We start from the raw sequence: 18,571 nt of genomic DNA, 5'->3' as shown, positions 1-18,571 counted from the left end.
CTACGTAAATAGAATTACAAAACAATGGAGCTCAGCCAGCTGTCTACAGATTAACCATAATATTTATTTATAGACGATTTAACCATTGTGATGCGTTGCATGTAGAAAGTGTTAACATTCTGTCTATTCTAACAGACATGTGCTCTATTATGGAAAATAGTGCCATTTATACATACCTATACACATTTCAGTCTCATCACACAGAGAAACTCATTCAGTTGGCAGTTTGGACATGCGGTAATAATATGACAGTCCTAAACTTAGCGCAACGAACTTGACCTTCGCCAATGACAAGCACGTGCAGATCACGCCTACAGTTTGTTTGAATTTTTCTTTTGTGTATCTTTTCCTCAAGTTAAGTGGTGAAGCAGAAGCATAGAACCTTTCTCAGATAACCATTCCCCTTTAAGACTAACTTTTTTTTTTCCTTGTACCCTCCTAATCACTCTGCGGAACGGGCTATCTTCGGGTTCTGTTACCGGTGGCTGTTTCCAAGCGCCACTGTTTACCTCACCCTTGGTTGACTTTTTTGTCACTATAATGAAAAAAGATCTTATAGTTGCTGGACGTGGCATACTGAGTGGTGATCTAAAGCAACCTAGGATTTATAAACAGAATTATCATTAAAGAATTATGTTGAGTTTCCAACTTAGTTAAATTTTGGAGGTTATCGTTCGCCCGGCAACAGCTGTGTGAGGGTCGCCAGGGTTGAGGCAAGGCGACTTCTGCTAGCTGGTGTTCAGCTCTGCGATACGTGTGATACCGACGTGCAAAGAACACTGCACGGATCTGTCTGTCACCATTTGATACATACTGCTTAGAGGAGAAGAAGGTGGCAGAGTTTAGTGGCTGACAAGCAGAAGAACAGGGGAAAAAACGAGGATAACTGAGACGTATTGCAACCTGGGGCGGAGTTGTTGGCTTATCAAAGGGTGATAACTAAAGAAAACACGCACCGAAAATAAGACAATATATTTTTTTTAATCAACAAGCAGAGGAACCAGAATACAAGACAACCAGCAGCTCGAAAGCAAGTTCGACAAGGTTGACAGAGTTACAGGTGGAGTGCCGCGCTTACCCTCGCCTCGACTCTACTATCAGCACTCAGTACAAGAAGCTCAACCTCGTCACCTTTTATAATGGGGAATATGTTGACGGTGGATCCCAATGATGTCGTGGTACCAAAATTAGTCGATCTATTACACCGGGATCCTTATTTAAACCCTTACGAGAGGGAGATAAGGAGGAGGTGAGTGGCTTTATGATGTTTTCAATTTTGTAGCACTGACAAGGGATGTATGAAAATTTATTTAACGATTTTGTGATGTTACCACCACTACTGGTAGTATTTCTGTGTCACGGATTTTGGTGATTATTACTGCGCATTTATGGGATCCACGTTCTTTAACTGTAGTTTATATATGATTGTAAGAGCACTGTTGAAGTAATATGTTAATTAGGACAAAAACAAAACAAAACAAAACAAGAATGATAAGAAATACAAGAACAAATAGGTAATGTTGTGTAGCAGATAACTCATTTAGTTACATACTCTGACAGTTTTACTCTAGGATATGTCTGGTCTCTATGTGAATCACATGCTATTCTATTGCTTGATTAACTGCATTTTTCATATACTAGATAAGCTCTATTATTGTTGGTCATATTGATATGGATTTATTAAACATTTCCAGTGAGTTGATTTAATTAGCAAGCTGATTGTCATGAGGGATGACAATATTCAAGCCTCTTACAATGACAGCCTTCAGGCCTCCAGTGAACTATCTTGGTATGGCTTTACCTCGCTGAGCTGCAACATTAACACAAGCTCTTGAGTGACATTGTAGGAATGACATTTGCTAAATCTAAAACCATTGTTATCTGTCCACTTAAAGAACTCAGAACTCAATCTTCCTTGGCTATTCATCAGGCACATATCTTGATTGGTTAAGTGTAATGCCTATCTTACCTTCCTCATCTTGCACATGGTAGAGTTTTACTTACCACTACCTAAAAGACATACTTACCATTGTGGGATTATAAGATTACTTCCAGTTGCCATTTCCCACCATCACTTGATTTCCTAATGAAATCAGTAATGTAAGTTATCTCTTGGTTGTCTCTCCTTGCACTTGCATCTCCATAAAAAGCTTATTCTTTCCAACAACAGTTCTACACTATCGTTTCACATGGCTCCCTTCCTTATCTGCCTTATCATATCCTTGTTCTAAGTCAATGAATCCTGCAAAGAACCTCATCTTTTTCTAATTTTAATCCTAAAGATAAGATAAACACAACCTTTTTCTTTTCAAAATCCTCTGTGTTCCTCACTGACATTCACCTTAGTCACTTCTATTGATCTCTCAATCAAGAATGCCATAGGCTTTTCTTGGCACACCAAACAAATTCATACCTATAATTATGACACTCATTCTTACAACCTTTTGCCTTTATGTAGAAATACAGTAACTGCCTTCCTTGACTTTACTTTTGTAATCTGCTTCCATAACCATCCTATTTTTCCTCTTTTGTCTGACCATTTAGGTCAGAATGCCAATTTATACATTTTGTCCTTATTACCTGTAAGGTAGGTAAGGGACTTTTAGGTTCGGTTAGATCACTGGCTGGGTGAGTTACCTCATGATTTTTTTTTTTTTTTTAATATTGTTGTCATGCTATTGTACTATTGTTTCCTTTCAAGATATGGATGCTTTGAAGGATTATTGAAGCAGATCAATGCAGAAGAAGATGGACTTGAAAAATTTTCTCGAGGCTATGAAAAATTTGGTCTTCATGTCAACCCAGACAACAGCATTACATGCCATGAATGGGCTCCTCTGGCTCAGGGGCTCTTCTTGAAGGGAGACTTTAGTAAGAATACACTTACACAAAGTATTATATTATGATGATAACATGGGAAATTATTTGGCTTCATAATTTTATATGATATGTTCTTGTAAATGCCAGGATTACAATTTCTTAGTTATCACACTATATAGATTCTTGGAGAATGCCAGGGATCATTCCTTTACCAGGAATCACTTTGCAGTTCTGTGAATTTAATTTTTTTGTGATTGGAGTTTTGAACTCAGTCAAGACTTGTCCATTTTCAGATCACCTTTAGGTTGGATTATAGATATGTCATTATTGTAGGAAAGTTCAACATGTCATGATAGTAAATGGGCCAGGACAATCAGTTTTGACTGTGACTTAACTCCTCGTCTGTCTTTCTTTTTCTGATACTTTTTTTTTTTTTCAGATGACTGGAATAAACTTTCCCACCCCTTCAAGAAGTTGGATTATGGAAAATGGGAGATACATATTCCAGCAGCTCCTGATGGCTCCTGTCCTATCAAGCACATGTCTCGAGTAAAGGTAAGTAAAACTGAGTGGTGTTAAGGATAAATCTTATATTTTTTCATACCAGTTTTTCAATCCTTGATAGTTTATTATTTTTCAGGGACAAGAAATCTCATTCAGCTTTATTTCTATATGGATTGTAGTTTTGACATGTATTTATTGCCTTTTGGTGTGTGACATTCACTCTTTAACTTGTTGCAGAGCTGATTTCAAATTTAGGTCAGTATTTCATACCAGAGTTTATAATAAAATGGTTAGCTACTTGTCCTAGGGATGTTAGTGCTAGGTACTTTATTTTTTATTAAATTTAATTCAGGTGAAAAAATTGACTATTGAATATAAGAACTATTAAACTATAATGGTGAAAGAATTGAGAATATAAACTATGCGTGTAGTGAAATGTAAGTCTTTTTAATTCATAAATATTGTATATATAGGTAGAATTCAGTTATTTTCCTTTTACTAAGTGTTTTTATTTTTTTACTCATTTTCATATAAAATTACATCATAATCCTAATATCTTATATAAGGAGAGTGCTTTTAATAATACAAAGCAGAAATTCCATCTAGATGCTCATGAAGAGTAAGTTTTCAGTTGCTAATTTTCCTGCTCACTTGATATTTGTCATCTCATCACTGAAAAAGCACCGTCATGTTGAATGTATTGTTTAGGAAAAATACTGTAAAAATTTTTTTTTGTTAGATTTCTGTGGAAAAGTTATGTGGCTTTCTTTACATTAACTTACATTGCACAGATATTGAGATCTTGTGATAAGTTTTGTATTCAAGCAAATTATGTATGGCTATTATTTTTCAAGGCAAATTGTCATCTATTGTAGAAAGTAGCAATCACTGCTAATTTTGTGGGGATCTGTCAAATGCCATATTGTTTTCTTGTTCAGAATGTTTTTTTTTTTTTTTTTTTTATGTAAAGCAGTCTAATATATGTATGGTAATCTTTTCATACCTGGATTATATGCAAGAATAACTTGTATCTTGGATATATAATTCAATAAGCCTAGTATTTGCTACTACTTATAACATGAATTACAAGTTTTTACTGTTAATTAAGTAGTTCATTGTTTATTTGATGTTTATGTTCATAACCTCTAGATATATATAGAAAACATTGATAGATAGAGCTAGCATGATGTCCTTATAGATTAAAAAGGAAAATTAAGTTTATGTTCTTGTCATTGTACCTGTGTAATTTATTCACAAATCACAGCTTTCATCTGTAAACCACAACTTTCAGCCCATCCCATTGTTTTATTTCATCTATAAGCAAAGGAAAGAATCTGGCTGAAGATGGAGTGAATGTAAGTTTGAAGGGTTTTTTGGTCAAAAACAATGTAATTTCTGAGCAGTTAGCAGTGCATTTTTTTTTTCTTTTATCTGCTTTTCCACTATTTACTGCAGCATTACATCATCGTGTTGCTAGTAGATATTATGAGTGGTCATAGATCAGTTTGTTTGGCATCAATTGTACAGCTACAAAATTTTTCTTCACTTCCATATTCACCTGTCTGCTACTGATCTGCTCAGTAGCAGGACACTACCAAACAAATGGAGGTTGTTGCATTTTGTCTCCAAGACTTTTGCTCTCTGTTTGTCATTGGCCTGGCTTTTCATTTAACTCATCCTTATGGCTGTGTTTTATATAATTTTTGTGCAGCTTAACTGATGTCATTCATGTGATCATAAGCCATTTAATGAAGTTTTATTTATTTGTTTGCTTTTTCATTTATCTATTAATCTATTTATTGATTAATTAATTTATTTATTTACTTATTTTGTTAGCTTGAACTAGATTTGACATGGCATGCCTGCTTTCAATGTTAAAAATATTAGGGAAAAGTTTTTGTCCAGCTCAAGCTGGAATGGCAGTTTGTGCAGACCTGCTCTGAAGCTGATGAGGATGATACAACTATTGGCAAACTATATCATAGACTGTCATGGAAATATTTGCATTACTAGTTTTGGTGTTTTACTGATTGACATACAGTCAAAAGTTCTTGAATATGATCATCTGTTTGGCTTGTATTTGAGAAGTTCAGTGCAAAAAGAACAGAAAAAACTCATTGTATGAAAGTTTCTTGTTTAGGCAAAGTGAATAATCAGAGGTGGGCAGTTCGATTCAGAAGTCTGATTATCTAATTAATAGGACTCATATTTTCAAATTGGACTATAAAATTGGACTAATCCTCGCCAATTGAATCTGATACTCACAATTGGACTGCCAAATTTTGAAGTTATTTTGTGATTAATCCAGGTTGACGACGTCTTTGTTTTTTCGTTACAGCAGTTTCTTAATAGATTTTTTTTTTCTCGTGTTTTTTTTTTTTTTTTTTTTTTTTTTTCTGTTTTGTTTTATTCTGTTTTATTCACTCGTATTTTCTCCATAATATAATGTGTAAAATAATTAATTAGTAAGTCGTATACGTAATAAAATAGTTACATTTTACAAGTTTGAAATATGTAGGTATAATACGCGTTTAGTTTTAGTTTTTCCATATGCGTCTCATATCTGTTAAGTGGTGCGCCGCACCAGTTTAGAGGTGGTTGTCGTGAGAGCAAGCTGCTGCTACACTGCTCCTTCCATAAGAGCAACGCTGCAATGGAGACAGACCGCCCCAGCCTCAGCCAGGAGAACAGTTGCAAGCACATTGCACTGTTCTTAAGGGTCTTGGACAACAAGGCTGCATGCACCAATTGCTCAAAGATACTCAAAATTCAGCGGGGAATAACTTCAAACCCGAAGGCGACTTTAAATTTATTTTATGTAATAATTTATTTAGGCTAAAAAAGCATTAAATTCCCTTTAGAAACATTGAAAATCACTTTAAAAACATGAGATCACTTTTAAAAATATTGAACCGCTTTTAAAAACTTAAATTGAATTGAATAATCAGATAATCGGTAATTAGACTTAAATTTTTTACACCTGAATAGGATAATGTAATCGTACTTGATGAGCTGGTGAATCCACAATTGCTAATCGAACTTTAATTTTTTCTAATCGTGCCCACCTCTGTGAATAATAAACCACTTTCACAGTATCCTTGATATAGAAAAGCATATTGATGGACAATATGTCTCCTGCAGTGAAGCCTTATTGAATAAATTTTTTTGTTTATAGAAAAGGAATAATATAATATATGGTTGAGTGCGTGTAGTTGCTAATTTTGAGTTTGGTATCAGGTCTTTGACTTGTCTCCTGCCCATCATTACCTACTTTTGCTATTGCACTTGCATTCATATTAATGTTGTTTTATTATTAGCATCAACAGATGCACATGAAAATTTTGTCACCTAAGTACAAAATACTACACATTTGAATTGGTAGTTTGCTATTACAGTTTCTTGTTAGCTTTTTTTCAAGTGTACTTCTAAAAATGAAGTACCAGAATTATTGAGATACTTTCATCACTGCCTAAGATACAGTCTTTTGAATTTTTTATTTTTATTTTATTTTTTTATTTTTCTGAGTTTTCTCAAAACTCAGTTCTACTGCACTGAGTTCCTCACTGACAAGAAAAATTAAGATGCTCAAGCTTCATGGAAGAAGTTCTTTTGCAGAGCTAATATAGTGCACTTTTTGTTCTTTGTCTAATATTTGTAGATTTATTACTGTTTTTATGCTCTTTTAATCAATCATAATAACTTTTATTTTCTAGATTGGTGTGTTGACATCCAAAGATGAGGTAAAATGAAGGTAGCTGTGCATGGGTGCTTTGAGGTTGGCTTTGTGCTTGTGATAATGGTTAACAGTAGATCAGCCTGCCATGCTTACTTCCACAGTGTTTAGTATTTTCTCTTTCTTAAGTTCTCTGGTATGCTGAGAATATCCTTGTAAACCTGATGACAGATTGTGTTGAGCAGGTCAAAGGATTAAATTGAAAGAAAATGCAAAACACAGTGAAAGTAAGTATAGTAGATTTGTTGACTACTGAACATAATTAGTATCCAGTAATTTCATAGAGCTCACTGTTATGAGATACTTCATTTAGTTATATTTTGTACATTTTGTGATTTATTCTTAATCTTTAAGTGATTTACTCTTAATTTTTAAGTGTCATTGTGTTCTTGTTTGATATTTGGCATTTTTTCTGAATCTAATGATTGTTTCTTCAAAATCTTTCATCACTTTCAATGATTTTCCAGAGTAAGCTTTACCACATGAAAAAAAAAAAAGATAATATTTATTGCCTTCATCATATTTCATGATCGTACTTTTGCTATTCATTATTACTTAGTATAGTGTATATGGTCAGTGACTTTTTTTTTTTTTTTTTTTTTTTTTTTTTCTGAAAGATATGGATACATTTCTACATATTGTTGTTAGCTTATTAGAACATTGACCTGTTCCCAAACACAGGTTCAACATTTGTAAAATGCATGTAATTACAGTAATAAGAGTTGTACTGAAGTTTAAATACAGGCTCAGGTATTTATTGATTATTAATGAAAAATTTATCTTACTCTTGCAATAGAAAACTCATATGCTGTGGTCTGCAGAATTAAAGTATGGTCTTAATGGTGATAACATATTATTTTCTTTTGTGACCACTAGTATTTTTGCTGTGATAGTAGTAATACATGATGAAGCTTCAAAGTATATTGAAGTAACAGAGATCAAGAGGGCAGCTCTATGTCTTCATATGTGTCAGGTTTCTTTAGTTACTCACCTGAAATTATTTGATGCAATACCATTTTGAGATGATTTCAGAAACTGAGGTCATGATTTATACATATGCCCCAAAAAATCATACACACTTAGCGTTTGTGTTCACAGGTGTGTATTAGATTCTGTTACCTTCAAACATGTGCATTATTGGATTCTGTATCTTTTGTAGCTAGAGTTATTCTTTATAAGGAGTGTTCTTTATTGTAAGGCATGTTGGTGTGTGAATGTAGATTTTTTCATCTGAAAATTTGATCAGACACAAATGTGTGTAGCATATTTTTTCTTTCCTGAAACTATATTTAGTTTCCATATTAGTTGTGAACTTTTATCCTTTGTAATGATTGTGAGTCAGTGTGACAGCATTTTGTACCATATTTTTGTATTATAACTGCATGTATTATCTGGGATGGGGGAGGGGGATGAGTACACTTATGCATGCAGACTGTGTGTGTAATTCACCTTGGTCGCCTGCTGGTCACCCAGCCAGTCTTCCCCATTACGGAGCGAGCTCAGAGCTCATAGACCGATCTTTGGGTAGGACTGAGACCACATCACACACAACACACACCGGGAAAGCGAGGCCACAACCTCTAGAGTTAGATCCCGTACCTATTTACTGCTAGGTGAACAGGGGCCACACATTAAGAGGCTTCCCCATTTGCCTCCCAGCTTCCCGGGACTCGAACCCGGCCCTCTGGATTGTGAGTCGAGAGTGCTAACCGTTACACTACGCGGTGTGTGTGTGTGTGTGTGTGTGTGTGTGTGTGTGTGTGTGTGTGTGTGTGTGTGTGTGTTTACCTAATTATATATGTATTACAGGGTTCAAGTGGGGCTTATAGTGACCTGTTTCCATATCTATTTTATCCAACTTTTCCTTAAATTTATATACATTTTCTACTGTTACAATCTCTTAACTCAAGCTGTTCCAGGTGTCCACCATCCTATGTGGGAAACAACTTTTAGTGATTCTCAAACATTGGCTTTTCATGATCTTGTTGGAGTGTCGTGTGTGTGTGTGTGTGTGTGTTTATATTTTGCATTCTTTATTATTATATGTAATTATTATAATAATCAACCTGTCATAGTATTATGCATCGTGAGAGTTTGCAGAGTGAAGGCGACTGTGAGAACCATGCACTAGAGACAGAGGGATGAAGTTTGAAGTATCCTGGAGTTACTCTTGTGATTCATCATAATCCTCCTCATTATTATTATTTATTACCTTTCTTCAAATGTTGTAGCAGACATTTACATTATATTGCCTCCTTACATTCCATTTTACTTATTTATTTAGCTCCATTTGGTGTGATTACCCTTTACTAAGACCCCTTCCTTTAATGTCACCTTTTCTTGCTTTACTTCCTGTGCATTATCATTATTTTGTCCTTATACAGTAGCACCACAAGACCTCAGCTCACTTGTATTTCTTCCTCTCCTTAGCTTAAACCTCTTAGTTCCATACCCACTCTCTCCTGGATTTTCTTTAGGAAGTTGGCGATGAAGATTGAATCATACTTATGTAATTGTAACTAAGATAGTTCCGTCTCTTGATTTAGTTGAAACTTTGTGATTAGCATAATGTTACATTGGCCTTCCAAGTGAAGCTTTGGTAAATACATGTATTGTACATACATACATCCAGGTGTTAATGTATGCTTGCTGAGGGGATATGTTGATTGCAGTGATTTTGATGTATGTTATTACTAACTTTTGTGTACTGTACGTATGTCCTACTTTTGAAAATTGAAAATGAGCTTTGTTGTTATTTCTGATATATTAATATATGATGAGTTTTATGTCGATGTAGCCTTTGCCTCAAAGTTCCATTCATACTAGAAATATTTATATAGGTTTTGAAAATTTTTACTTACTGTTGTCATTACTTCCATCAGGTTGGTGTTTTGACCCCCAAGGACACCATGGAGGACAGATTATGTCCCTGGGCCACATATGTGGTTCAGCCTCCAAAACATGAAGGGACAGCATATCAACATCATTTCTGGAATCCTCCAGCAAATGAAGTGAGTCTCTTGCTTGAGCAAAGGGTTGAATCATCCAGTCTGTGTTAATGGCTATGAACAAACTATCACTCATTGGTCTAGGGTAGTAAAGGGTGCCATCCGCTTGCCTAGCCATATTATGGATTGCCAATTTACTAGAAAAATGGTGTGCAATTAGAGCAAGTGGAGGAAAATATGAGAGACATGTAAAGAAAAATTGCACTTACTTTATTAGTCAAGAAATAACTTATGACTGAATGTTGAAACAAAGGTGTAGTTAATGTCTCTATACTGAAAGATTGTCAAAGTGATTTTTATTATTCATCTTTCATTGACAGATTTTTAACAAAATGTTGTGTTATTGTTTACATATGTTTATCATATCATGCTTCCTTATTCCTGAATATTCTGACAGCATACTCAATTAACATGTAACTGTTCCACAGAGATATACCTTTAAGCACCCTCGTCCTTGTAAGCCAACAAGCCTAAAGGTATACGAGTGCCATGTTGGTATAGCAACTGAGGAGCACAGAGTTGGTACTTACAAAGAATTTACTGCTAATGTTCTTCCAAGAATACTCAAATTAGGTAAGAATATTTCCATGTGATTATTCATTGAAATTATAAGATAAGACTGATGTCTCTAAAGCCTTTAATAGTAGTCATCACTGGCAGAATGAAAATCTGATAAAGGATATGTGAAGTAAAGAGTTACAGTGAGAGTCATAAGAAAGCAACAGGATACAGCTCTCAATCACCATCCATCTGCATGTCTCATACTCTACCTCAAACCATATTTTCTATATTCCTGTCCTTTAGGACAACCACCTACTACCATATGTCTTTTCTTGAGCTTTTCTTTCATTTCCCCCAGAGATACTTGTTTCTTTCCAGTCTTTAACCACATGGTCATTGTATTGGGTGTAGTGTTCTCCTGTTTCCTTTATCATACTCACCTCATACACTATCTTGTGTCCACTTATTTGAATGAGTATTGGTTTTCTTTTTTAACAACTATACAAAATGTATTAAATAAAACATTTGGCCTGGACTCACCTCTGAAGAGCAGATAAGTTATCTGATTTTAATGTGGTCATCAGTTGTTCTGAAAACATCACACACATCTTCACATGGCACTTAAAGAATGTTTGCTTCATGGAAGTTCCATGTTGTGAGTACGTAAAGTACTATCTCTTTTCAGGTTATAATGCAATTCAGATAATGGCCATCATGGAGCATGCATATTATGCTAGTTTTGGATATCAAGTCACAAGTTTCTTTGCTGCATCAAGGTAAGCCATCAAGGACTCTTTTCATTCTTAGTGGCTAGAAGATGAATGCATCAATTATATAAAAGCAGGTCAAATTTCTAAACTCTTGATTAGAAAAAGATAGATGAATCATTACTCATTAAATTGAAGACCATATAATGTAGTTTTACATATATTGCTGGCTTCTTCTCATGATTTTTTTGGTAGATCATTAGTAATGTTTAAGTCAGGGGTTCTCAAAACTTTTTAGCTTGTTGACCTCCAATGAAGTTTAAAATTTTCTGTCGACCCCCTAGCTTTTAATTCATAATTCAAGGGAAAAACACCGATGCCAAAATCAATATGAGTAGTAGTAGTAGTAGTAAGTAGTAGTAGTAGTAATAGTAGTAGTAGTAGCAGCTATAAGGTATGATAAAAAGGTATCACACAGAATTTCAAATAGGAGAATTAAATGGCCCCTTCTACTCCAGCAGTAAACATTCACTGACCCACTGATTATTCATCGTTCCCTTTTCGACCCCCTGGCTATTCATCGACCCCTTGGATGTTCTGATTGACCCCTGTGGGTCGATACCGACCACTTTGAGAACCCCTGGTTTAAGTAGTGTATGAATACTGTAATATAAATATTAAGGTAGATTAGATAAAAAGTATTTTTGACCATGTTGCATTCACCAAACAGTGTTACTATATTGGGAATGTATTGCTCTGAGACAAAGGGTGGGGGGAAGCTAAGTAACTCACATGCTACCACACTGCACCAGATAATCAGGCACACACTTAACTGTGTTTGCTCAGTCCAGCCTAGACTGTAGTTAGAAAGTGCAAACTAATTGCAACCTTATTTTACCTTTCAGTCGGTATGGTACACCTGAGGAACTAAAGGAACTGGTTGATACTGCCCATTCAATGGGCCTGTTTGTCCTTCTAGATGTTGTTCACTCTCATGCTTCCAAGAATGTGATGGATGGTCTCAATGAATTTGATGGTTCAGATTCTTGCTATTTCCATGGAGGATCCAGAGGAATTCATCCACTTTGGGATTCCAGGCTCTTCAATTACTCCAGGTACTGCTGAACTATTGCAGTTAGTGTAGATTTCTTCTTCATTCTTTAAGCTGCTGCTTTTTATATAATTTGTTAATATTTTCTTATAATGATGTGTATATTTGTTAAGGTTAGTATTTGAATCTTATTTTAGCTTTTCATCTTGATTCCTTGCCACATTTTAATTTTTTTGCCCTATATTATAGTCTGACTGGGCTTAATTTACGCCTGTGGTGGGGCGAGGGTAGCTCTACAGTCCTGCCACGTTTCCCAAAAATGCGATGTGAAATGGAAGTTATTGGTGTACAAGGCATTGCAAATACCATCAATTCAGATGTATAAAATTTCGACTTGTGTATATAGATGGCTGAATCAACAATAACCATCATATGCATAAAAAAACTATATAGTACCATACAAACATGGCATACATATTCAACAGTGTTGCTGATATCAACTGTAGTAACTTATAATGGTACTTAGCATATGTTTAGGGTGTGTAATAATATCAGCGTTACAGATATAAGATAATGAGCATGGAAAAAAAGAAATAATCTATTATCCAAAGTAAAAAAAAAAAATAGTAGAAGTCTTGTGAGTGGCGGCAATACTGATGAACCCAGCCTGGCCAGGCCGAATAGCCTCACCTTGTAGTACCAGATGTTGCTATAATTATAAGATAAAATGCTCACATTTACTGGCTTTTACAGTAATTTCAAGGGTGAGGCATAATCGCATTCATAATTCGTAAGCCAAGCTAATGTGTAGTTTCTATTTTTACAAAATAGTAGGTATATGCCAATACCTAAGTGAAAAAAAAAGCATTATTCACTTGCGAGCGGCAACTCTTCCACACTGAGCTGGTGGCCTTGACACATTGTGGTGGCGACGTGACTGACCTCGTGCCACTCACTTATATATATATATATATATATATATATATATATATATATATATATATATATATATATATATATATATATATATACAATTATAAATGACTTACTAAAGAATCAAAGGTAAGCAGAGAGAGAGTAACAGAACAACAGTAGTGAAAACGTGGCAACACTGTACAGAGACGCTCGCCCCCCCACGGCCGTAAATTAAGGCTGGTCAGACTATAGTTAGATCCAAAGAATGATCAATCTTTGTTTTCACTGGCTTGTGTTCTTCATACATTGATTCATGAGACGTTTTCTTTCTGTTATCAGCCGAGAGGTGTTGCGGTTCCTGTTGTCAAATTTACGGTGGTACCTGGAAGAATACAAATTTGATGGCTTCAGGTATGGTTGACACAAAAAGGTACAGAATGTATAAATATCACTTTTCTCACACTGGTCAATAAAGTTAATTTCTTGGAGCAGTCATATACTCCAGTATCTATTATGTTAATCTTGATTAGATACTGGAGTTGTTCTGTGGCATATTGAGGACAGTAAGACTTTTTTAAACAAACACTATTTGTGCCATACTGATGGAACTCCTGTATTTCACATATTGTAAAATGGTCAGCTTGCTCCAAGATCAAAGAAAGAAAGGAATGAAAATTCTGTTTCTAAAGGAGAAAATAAACTAGAATCCTTGAATTCTAATTCAATTTTTTCCAAGTTTTCTTCTCAGTTTTCTCTTGGTTGTGTGGATGATATGAATTACTAAAATTTCCCTGTATGACATGAGCCCTTTTAATAGATGAAAAAAGTTTTGAATTTTATTGACTTTTTTGTTGAGAGATTTTATTTCAGTGGAGTAATTTTATCGTTTTGTCTGCCAGGTTTGATGGCGTCTCTTCCATGTTGTACCACTCCCATGGTGTTGGGGAAGGATTCAGTGGCAGTTATAATGAGTACTTTGGCCTCAATGTTGACACAGAGTCGTTAGTATATCTAATGATGGCTAATCACATGCTTCATGAGTTACATCCAGAGACCATCACCATTGCTGAGGTTTGTTTGGCATGGGATTACAGTGTCTTGTTTCATTATTGTTTTGCTATATTTGATGGCTTTTAAGTTTTCCATATTTTTCCTTAAGTGCCTTCCCTCTTCAACTTACTTGCGATGTTGATACTAGGGCTGTTTTTGGTCGTTACTTAAATTTTCTGTTTTTTTTTTTTTTTTTCTTTTCACCTGGTATGAGTACTTCTGAATTCCAAGTATGAAATTATCAGTTTTGTCTTTGTGTGTGGATATTTTTCTTCATAATTAGTGTTTGTACTTGTTCTTTTCTTTCTTTAATTGTGCCATTCTTTGGTTGCTGCAGTTTATTTTATTCAGTATGATCAGCCATTTTTTTTTTATCATTTAAATAACACATGTTTATTATTTTTGGTGTGTTTGAAAACTATTCTAATAAGAGACTCCTGCAGGATGTTTCTGGAATGCCTGCATTGTGCCGTCCTGTGGAGGAAGGTGGTGGAGGATTTGACTACCGGCTTGGCATGGCAATTCCTGACATGTGGATCAAACTCCTGAAGGAAAAGTCTGATGATGACTGGAACATCGGGAACATCTGTCACATCTTGGAGAACAGACGCTACCAGGAGAAGACCATTGCATATGCTGAATCCCATGATCAGGTTCGAATGAGATTCTTGAACTGGGTGAAATCAAAAGCATCTTGTTTTATGAATTCCTTTCTTCTAACTAACTGGCTTCAACTTCTCTCTTCACTGCATGGTTGTATCACTTGTTATCTTTTATTGGTACTTTCATAGTAACTGGTCTCCTTATTGTGCTCACTTCATGTCTCCCACATTCCTTTGGCTTCTTTCATCTCTATTCTTCTCTCCTCCCTAATGCAAAAATTAACCAGTATTTTCAGTCTTTCATTAGTTTTATTGGTGAACTTTGGATTTACCTCCCAGTTTCTCTATTTTCTTCTACCTTTGAGTTACTCTTTCAAGAGGGAAGTTTCAAGGAACTTTTATTTATAAACTTTGTTATTCATCTATGGGGAGGGACTGGTATCTTCAGTAAGGTGTCTCTCTCTCTCTCTCTCTCTCTCTCTCTCTCTCTCTCTCTCTCTCTCTCTCTCTCTCTCTCTCTCTCTCTCTCTCTCTCTCTCTCTCTCTCTCTCTCTCTCTCCTTGGTCAGAGTTTTTCTAGCATAAAGAAAAATTGTAGGGACATAGTTTTATTTGAATTATCGATGGTAGCTATTTAAAAAGCTCCATCTCTAATTAAAGTTTCAGAATATTTACTTTGAAATTATTGCAGGCACTAGTTGGAGATAAAACTCTTGCTTTCTGGCTCATGGACAAGGAGATGTACACCAGTATGTCAAAGGTATCTGGGCCTTCATTCATTATTGATCGTGGTATTGCCTTGCACAAGATGTTACGACTCATCACCCATGGACTGGGTGGGGAAGGCTACCTGAACTTTATGGGTGAGATCCTAACAAGTGTCCTGTGATGTGAAATGTTTGGAGGGTTTTTGTATGTTTAATCACTTAACTTATTACAAGCCAAATTCAGAGGAAATTAACTTGTATCCTGTATCATTTTGAGGTCTGATGGAACTTAGGATTTGATAGTTTAAATCTCATGACACTTAATAATATATGAATGGGTGTCTGACAATCTTTAAAAATTAAGAATATGGCAGTCTTTAATAGAGTAATTGATATTGCTAACAGGTAATGAATTTGGACACCCTGAATGGCTTGATTTCCCTCGGGTGGGTAATCAAGAGAGCTACCACTATGCTCGCAGGCAGTGGAGTGTGGTGGACAATGACCTTCTCAAGTATAGCTACTTGAATAAGTTTGATGCTGCAATGAATAAAACAGAGAGTATTTATGGCTGGCTTAATGCTGATCCTGTGAGTAATTTATGTTTGTTGTGTAAATGAAGATTGGCATAGAACTTCCTTGTAAAATAATGCTATTGCCTTGCTTTGTACCATCTGTGGAGTCTATTGGGAAAAAAAGTAATCTTGTTGAATTACTGAACTATTTTCTGCTTTTAGGGCATGGGCAAGATATTATAAAAGTTCATCAGTGTCCATTTTTGTACCTCATTTTATCATTTGCAGGGATATACAAGTACCAAGGATGAGGGAGATAAAACAGTTGTCTTTGAACGAGCAGGTTGTGTCTTCATATTTAATTTCCATCCCAACAAGAGTTACTCTGATTATAAGGTGAGATGATTTATAAAGTTATATTTAAGTGTGAAGTACTCTGATTTTGTCATTTAGGTGCTGGATAATTTATCACAGTTTGTGTAATATGTTGTATATGTGTTGAACACGTCTTAGTATTGTGTTTTGCAATAGGTTGGTGTGGGTGCCAGTGGGAAGTACAAAATCGTTTTGGACACTGATGCTGAGGAGTTTGGAGGCCATAAACTAATTGACCATAATACTGAGTTCCACACAAAGAATGAAAGTTTCAAGAATCGTCCTTGCAGTCTGATGGTGAGTAAAGGAAATTTTCAAGGTCAGAGATCGGAAAGTGTTCATGCATACTTATGTGCTGATCTTACTGTAATTGCATACAATATAATGGTTTTAAGCCAGGCAATATTAAATTTTAAGATATGGTAGAAAAGAATTGGTTCCCAAATATGGTTGTAAATGTGCGAAAAAATTGTAGTAGTAAGAATGTGGCAAGTGCACAGATGTTAGAGAGGTTCAAGAAAAGGTTGGATGATTTTTCTTGATTGTGCAGCATTTAAAGGTAGAAATTAATTGGAATGTATTCTGTTTCCTTCCTTTTAATCTTAAGGTCCCTATATGATGAATCACTATACTATTGGGTTCTCAGAAACATAACCCAGTTGTTAAGTAGGGAAGAGATATTTAGTTTTTATACTTTCTTTACGTAGTTATTTCTATCTAAGTTGACATTGGCTTCTGCTTGAATTTGATTTATTTATTTTGCATGTAGTAAGTGGTTCTATCCGTGATTTAAGTTGATCACTTTAGTTTATGTTTTTAGAAAACCTTATTAAATTTGTACACATATCATTGATAAGCTAGTGTTACTTGTACAGAGAAACAAAGGGAAGTAATACTTATGTTTGCATTGCAGGTCTACATTCCAAGTCGGGTTGCAATTGTCTTGGCAAAATGTGACTGATGTTTCCATAGCAGTAAAGCGCATAGCCTGAATTGTATTGGCTCATCGTGCCAAATGTGGTTGACTATCATCACCATATGTACACCAAAATTATGTAAAGTGCATGTCAGTAGTAATGTACATAAAAGACTTATGTAGTCATGTATTTTGTATGAATACCTTGAAAAAATTACAGTAAGTTATTGGAGATACAGTACCTTTGTTCAGTAAATCACATAAATTTTGTATTTGATATATGTGAAATTTGATATAATGAGGTCATATATATATATATATATATATATATATATATATATATATATATATATATATATATATATATATATATATATATATATATATATATATATATATATATATATATATATATATATATATATATATATATATATATATATATATATATATATATATATATATATATATATATATATATATATATATATATATATATATATATATATATATATATATATATATATATATATATATATATATATATATATATATATATATATATTCATAAACATTTAAATTCATGATCAAGGCCAAAAATTTCCAGTAGTCTTCAAGAAGAACAAGGTTTTTATGACACAATGTGCATTTGAAAGAATGTGATGAATCTTCACCTAATATCACAATTTGAAATAAATACTGATAAATTAAAGCGAATATGGTATTCCTAACATTAAACACTGCTGTATTTTTGTTTGATATTGATGTGTTTGTAAATATATATATATATATATATATATATATATATATATATATATATATATATATATATATATATATATATATATATATATATTTACAAACATCAATATCAAACAAAAATACAGCAGTGTTTAAAAAATGGTAGGAATACCGTATTCGCTTTAATTTATCAGTATTTATTTCAAATTGTGATATTAGGTGAAGATCCATCACATTCTTTCAAATGCACATTGTGTCATAAAAACCTTGTTCTTCTTGAAGACTACTGGAAATTTTTGGCCTTGATCATGAATTTAAATGTTTATGAATACAGTAGTTTGATTTCTCTGCACTGTTGCTATGGTGATTGTGTTTTAGGCTCTTGAGAGAAGGGATTGTGTGGTATGTTAGGCATTTATCATGGTGG

General features: G+C 34.3%; 1 protein-coding gene across 2 annotated transcripts; it reads left to right on the top strand.

The window, feature by feature from the left end:
* The first annotated feature begins 675 nt into the window (after positions 1-675).
* On the top strand, positions 676-17,585 carry LOC123505585 (1,4-alpha-glucan-branching enzyme-like). Of its 2 annotated transcripts, XM_045257075.1 has the most exons (16): positions 676-1,249; positions 2,702-2,871; positions 3,260-3,375; positions 7,038-7,064; positions 9,940-10,068; positions 10,494-10,638; positions 11,252-11,342; positions 12,179-12,388; positions 13,579-13,650; positions 14,139-14,310; positions 14,733-14,942; positions 15,582-15,753; positions 16,003-16,187; positions 16,401-16,508; positions 16,644-16,784; positions 17,401-17,585. In XM_045257075.1, exons 1-16 carry the CDS (start codon positions 1,140-1,142, stop codon positions 17,446-17,448), a joined length of 2,106 nt encoding a protein of 701 aa, XP_045113010.1. In that variant the 5' UTR covers positions 676-1,139; the 3' UTR covers positions 17,449-17,585. The 2 variants fall into 2 exon arrangements, with proteins under 2 accessions (XP_045113010.1, XP_045113011.1); XM_045257076.1 differs by lacking the exon at positions 7,038-7,064 and having other exon boundaries at positions 677-1,249.
* The last annotated feature ends 986 nt before the right edge of the window (positions 17,586-18,571 follow it).

Source organism: Portunus trituberculatus, chromosome 18, assembly GCF_017591435.1.
Source record: "Portunus trituberculatus isolate SZX2019 chromosome 18, ASM1759143v1, whole genome shotgun sequence".
Lineage (NCBI taxonomy): Eukaryota > Metazoa > Arthropoda > Malacostraca > Decapoda > Portunidae > Portunus > Portunus trituberculatus.
Note: the sequence above shows the minus strand (reverse complement) of the source record. Positions and strands in the feature narration are given on the sequence as shown.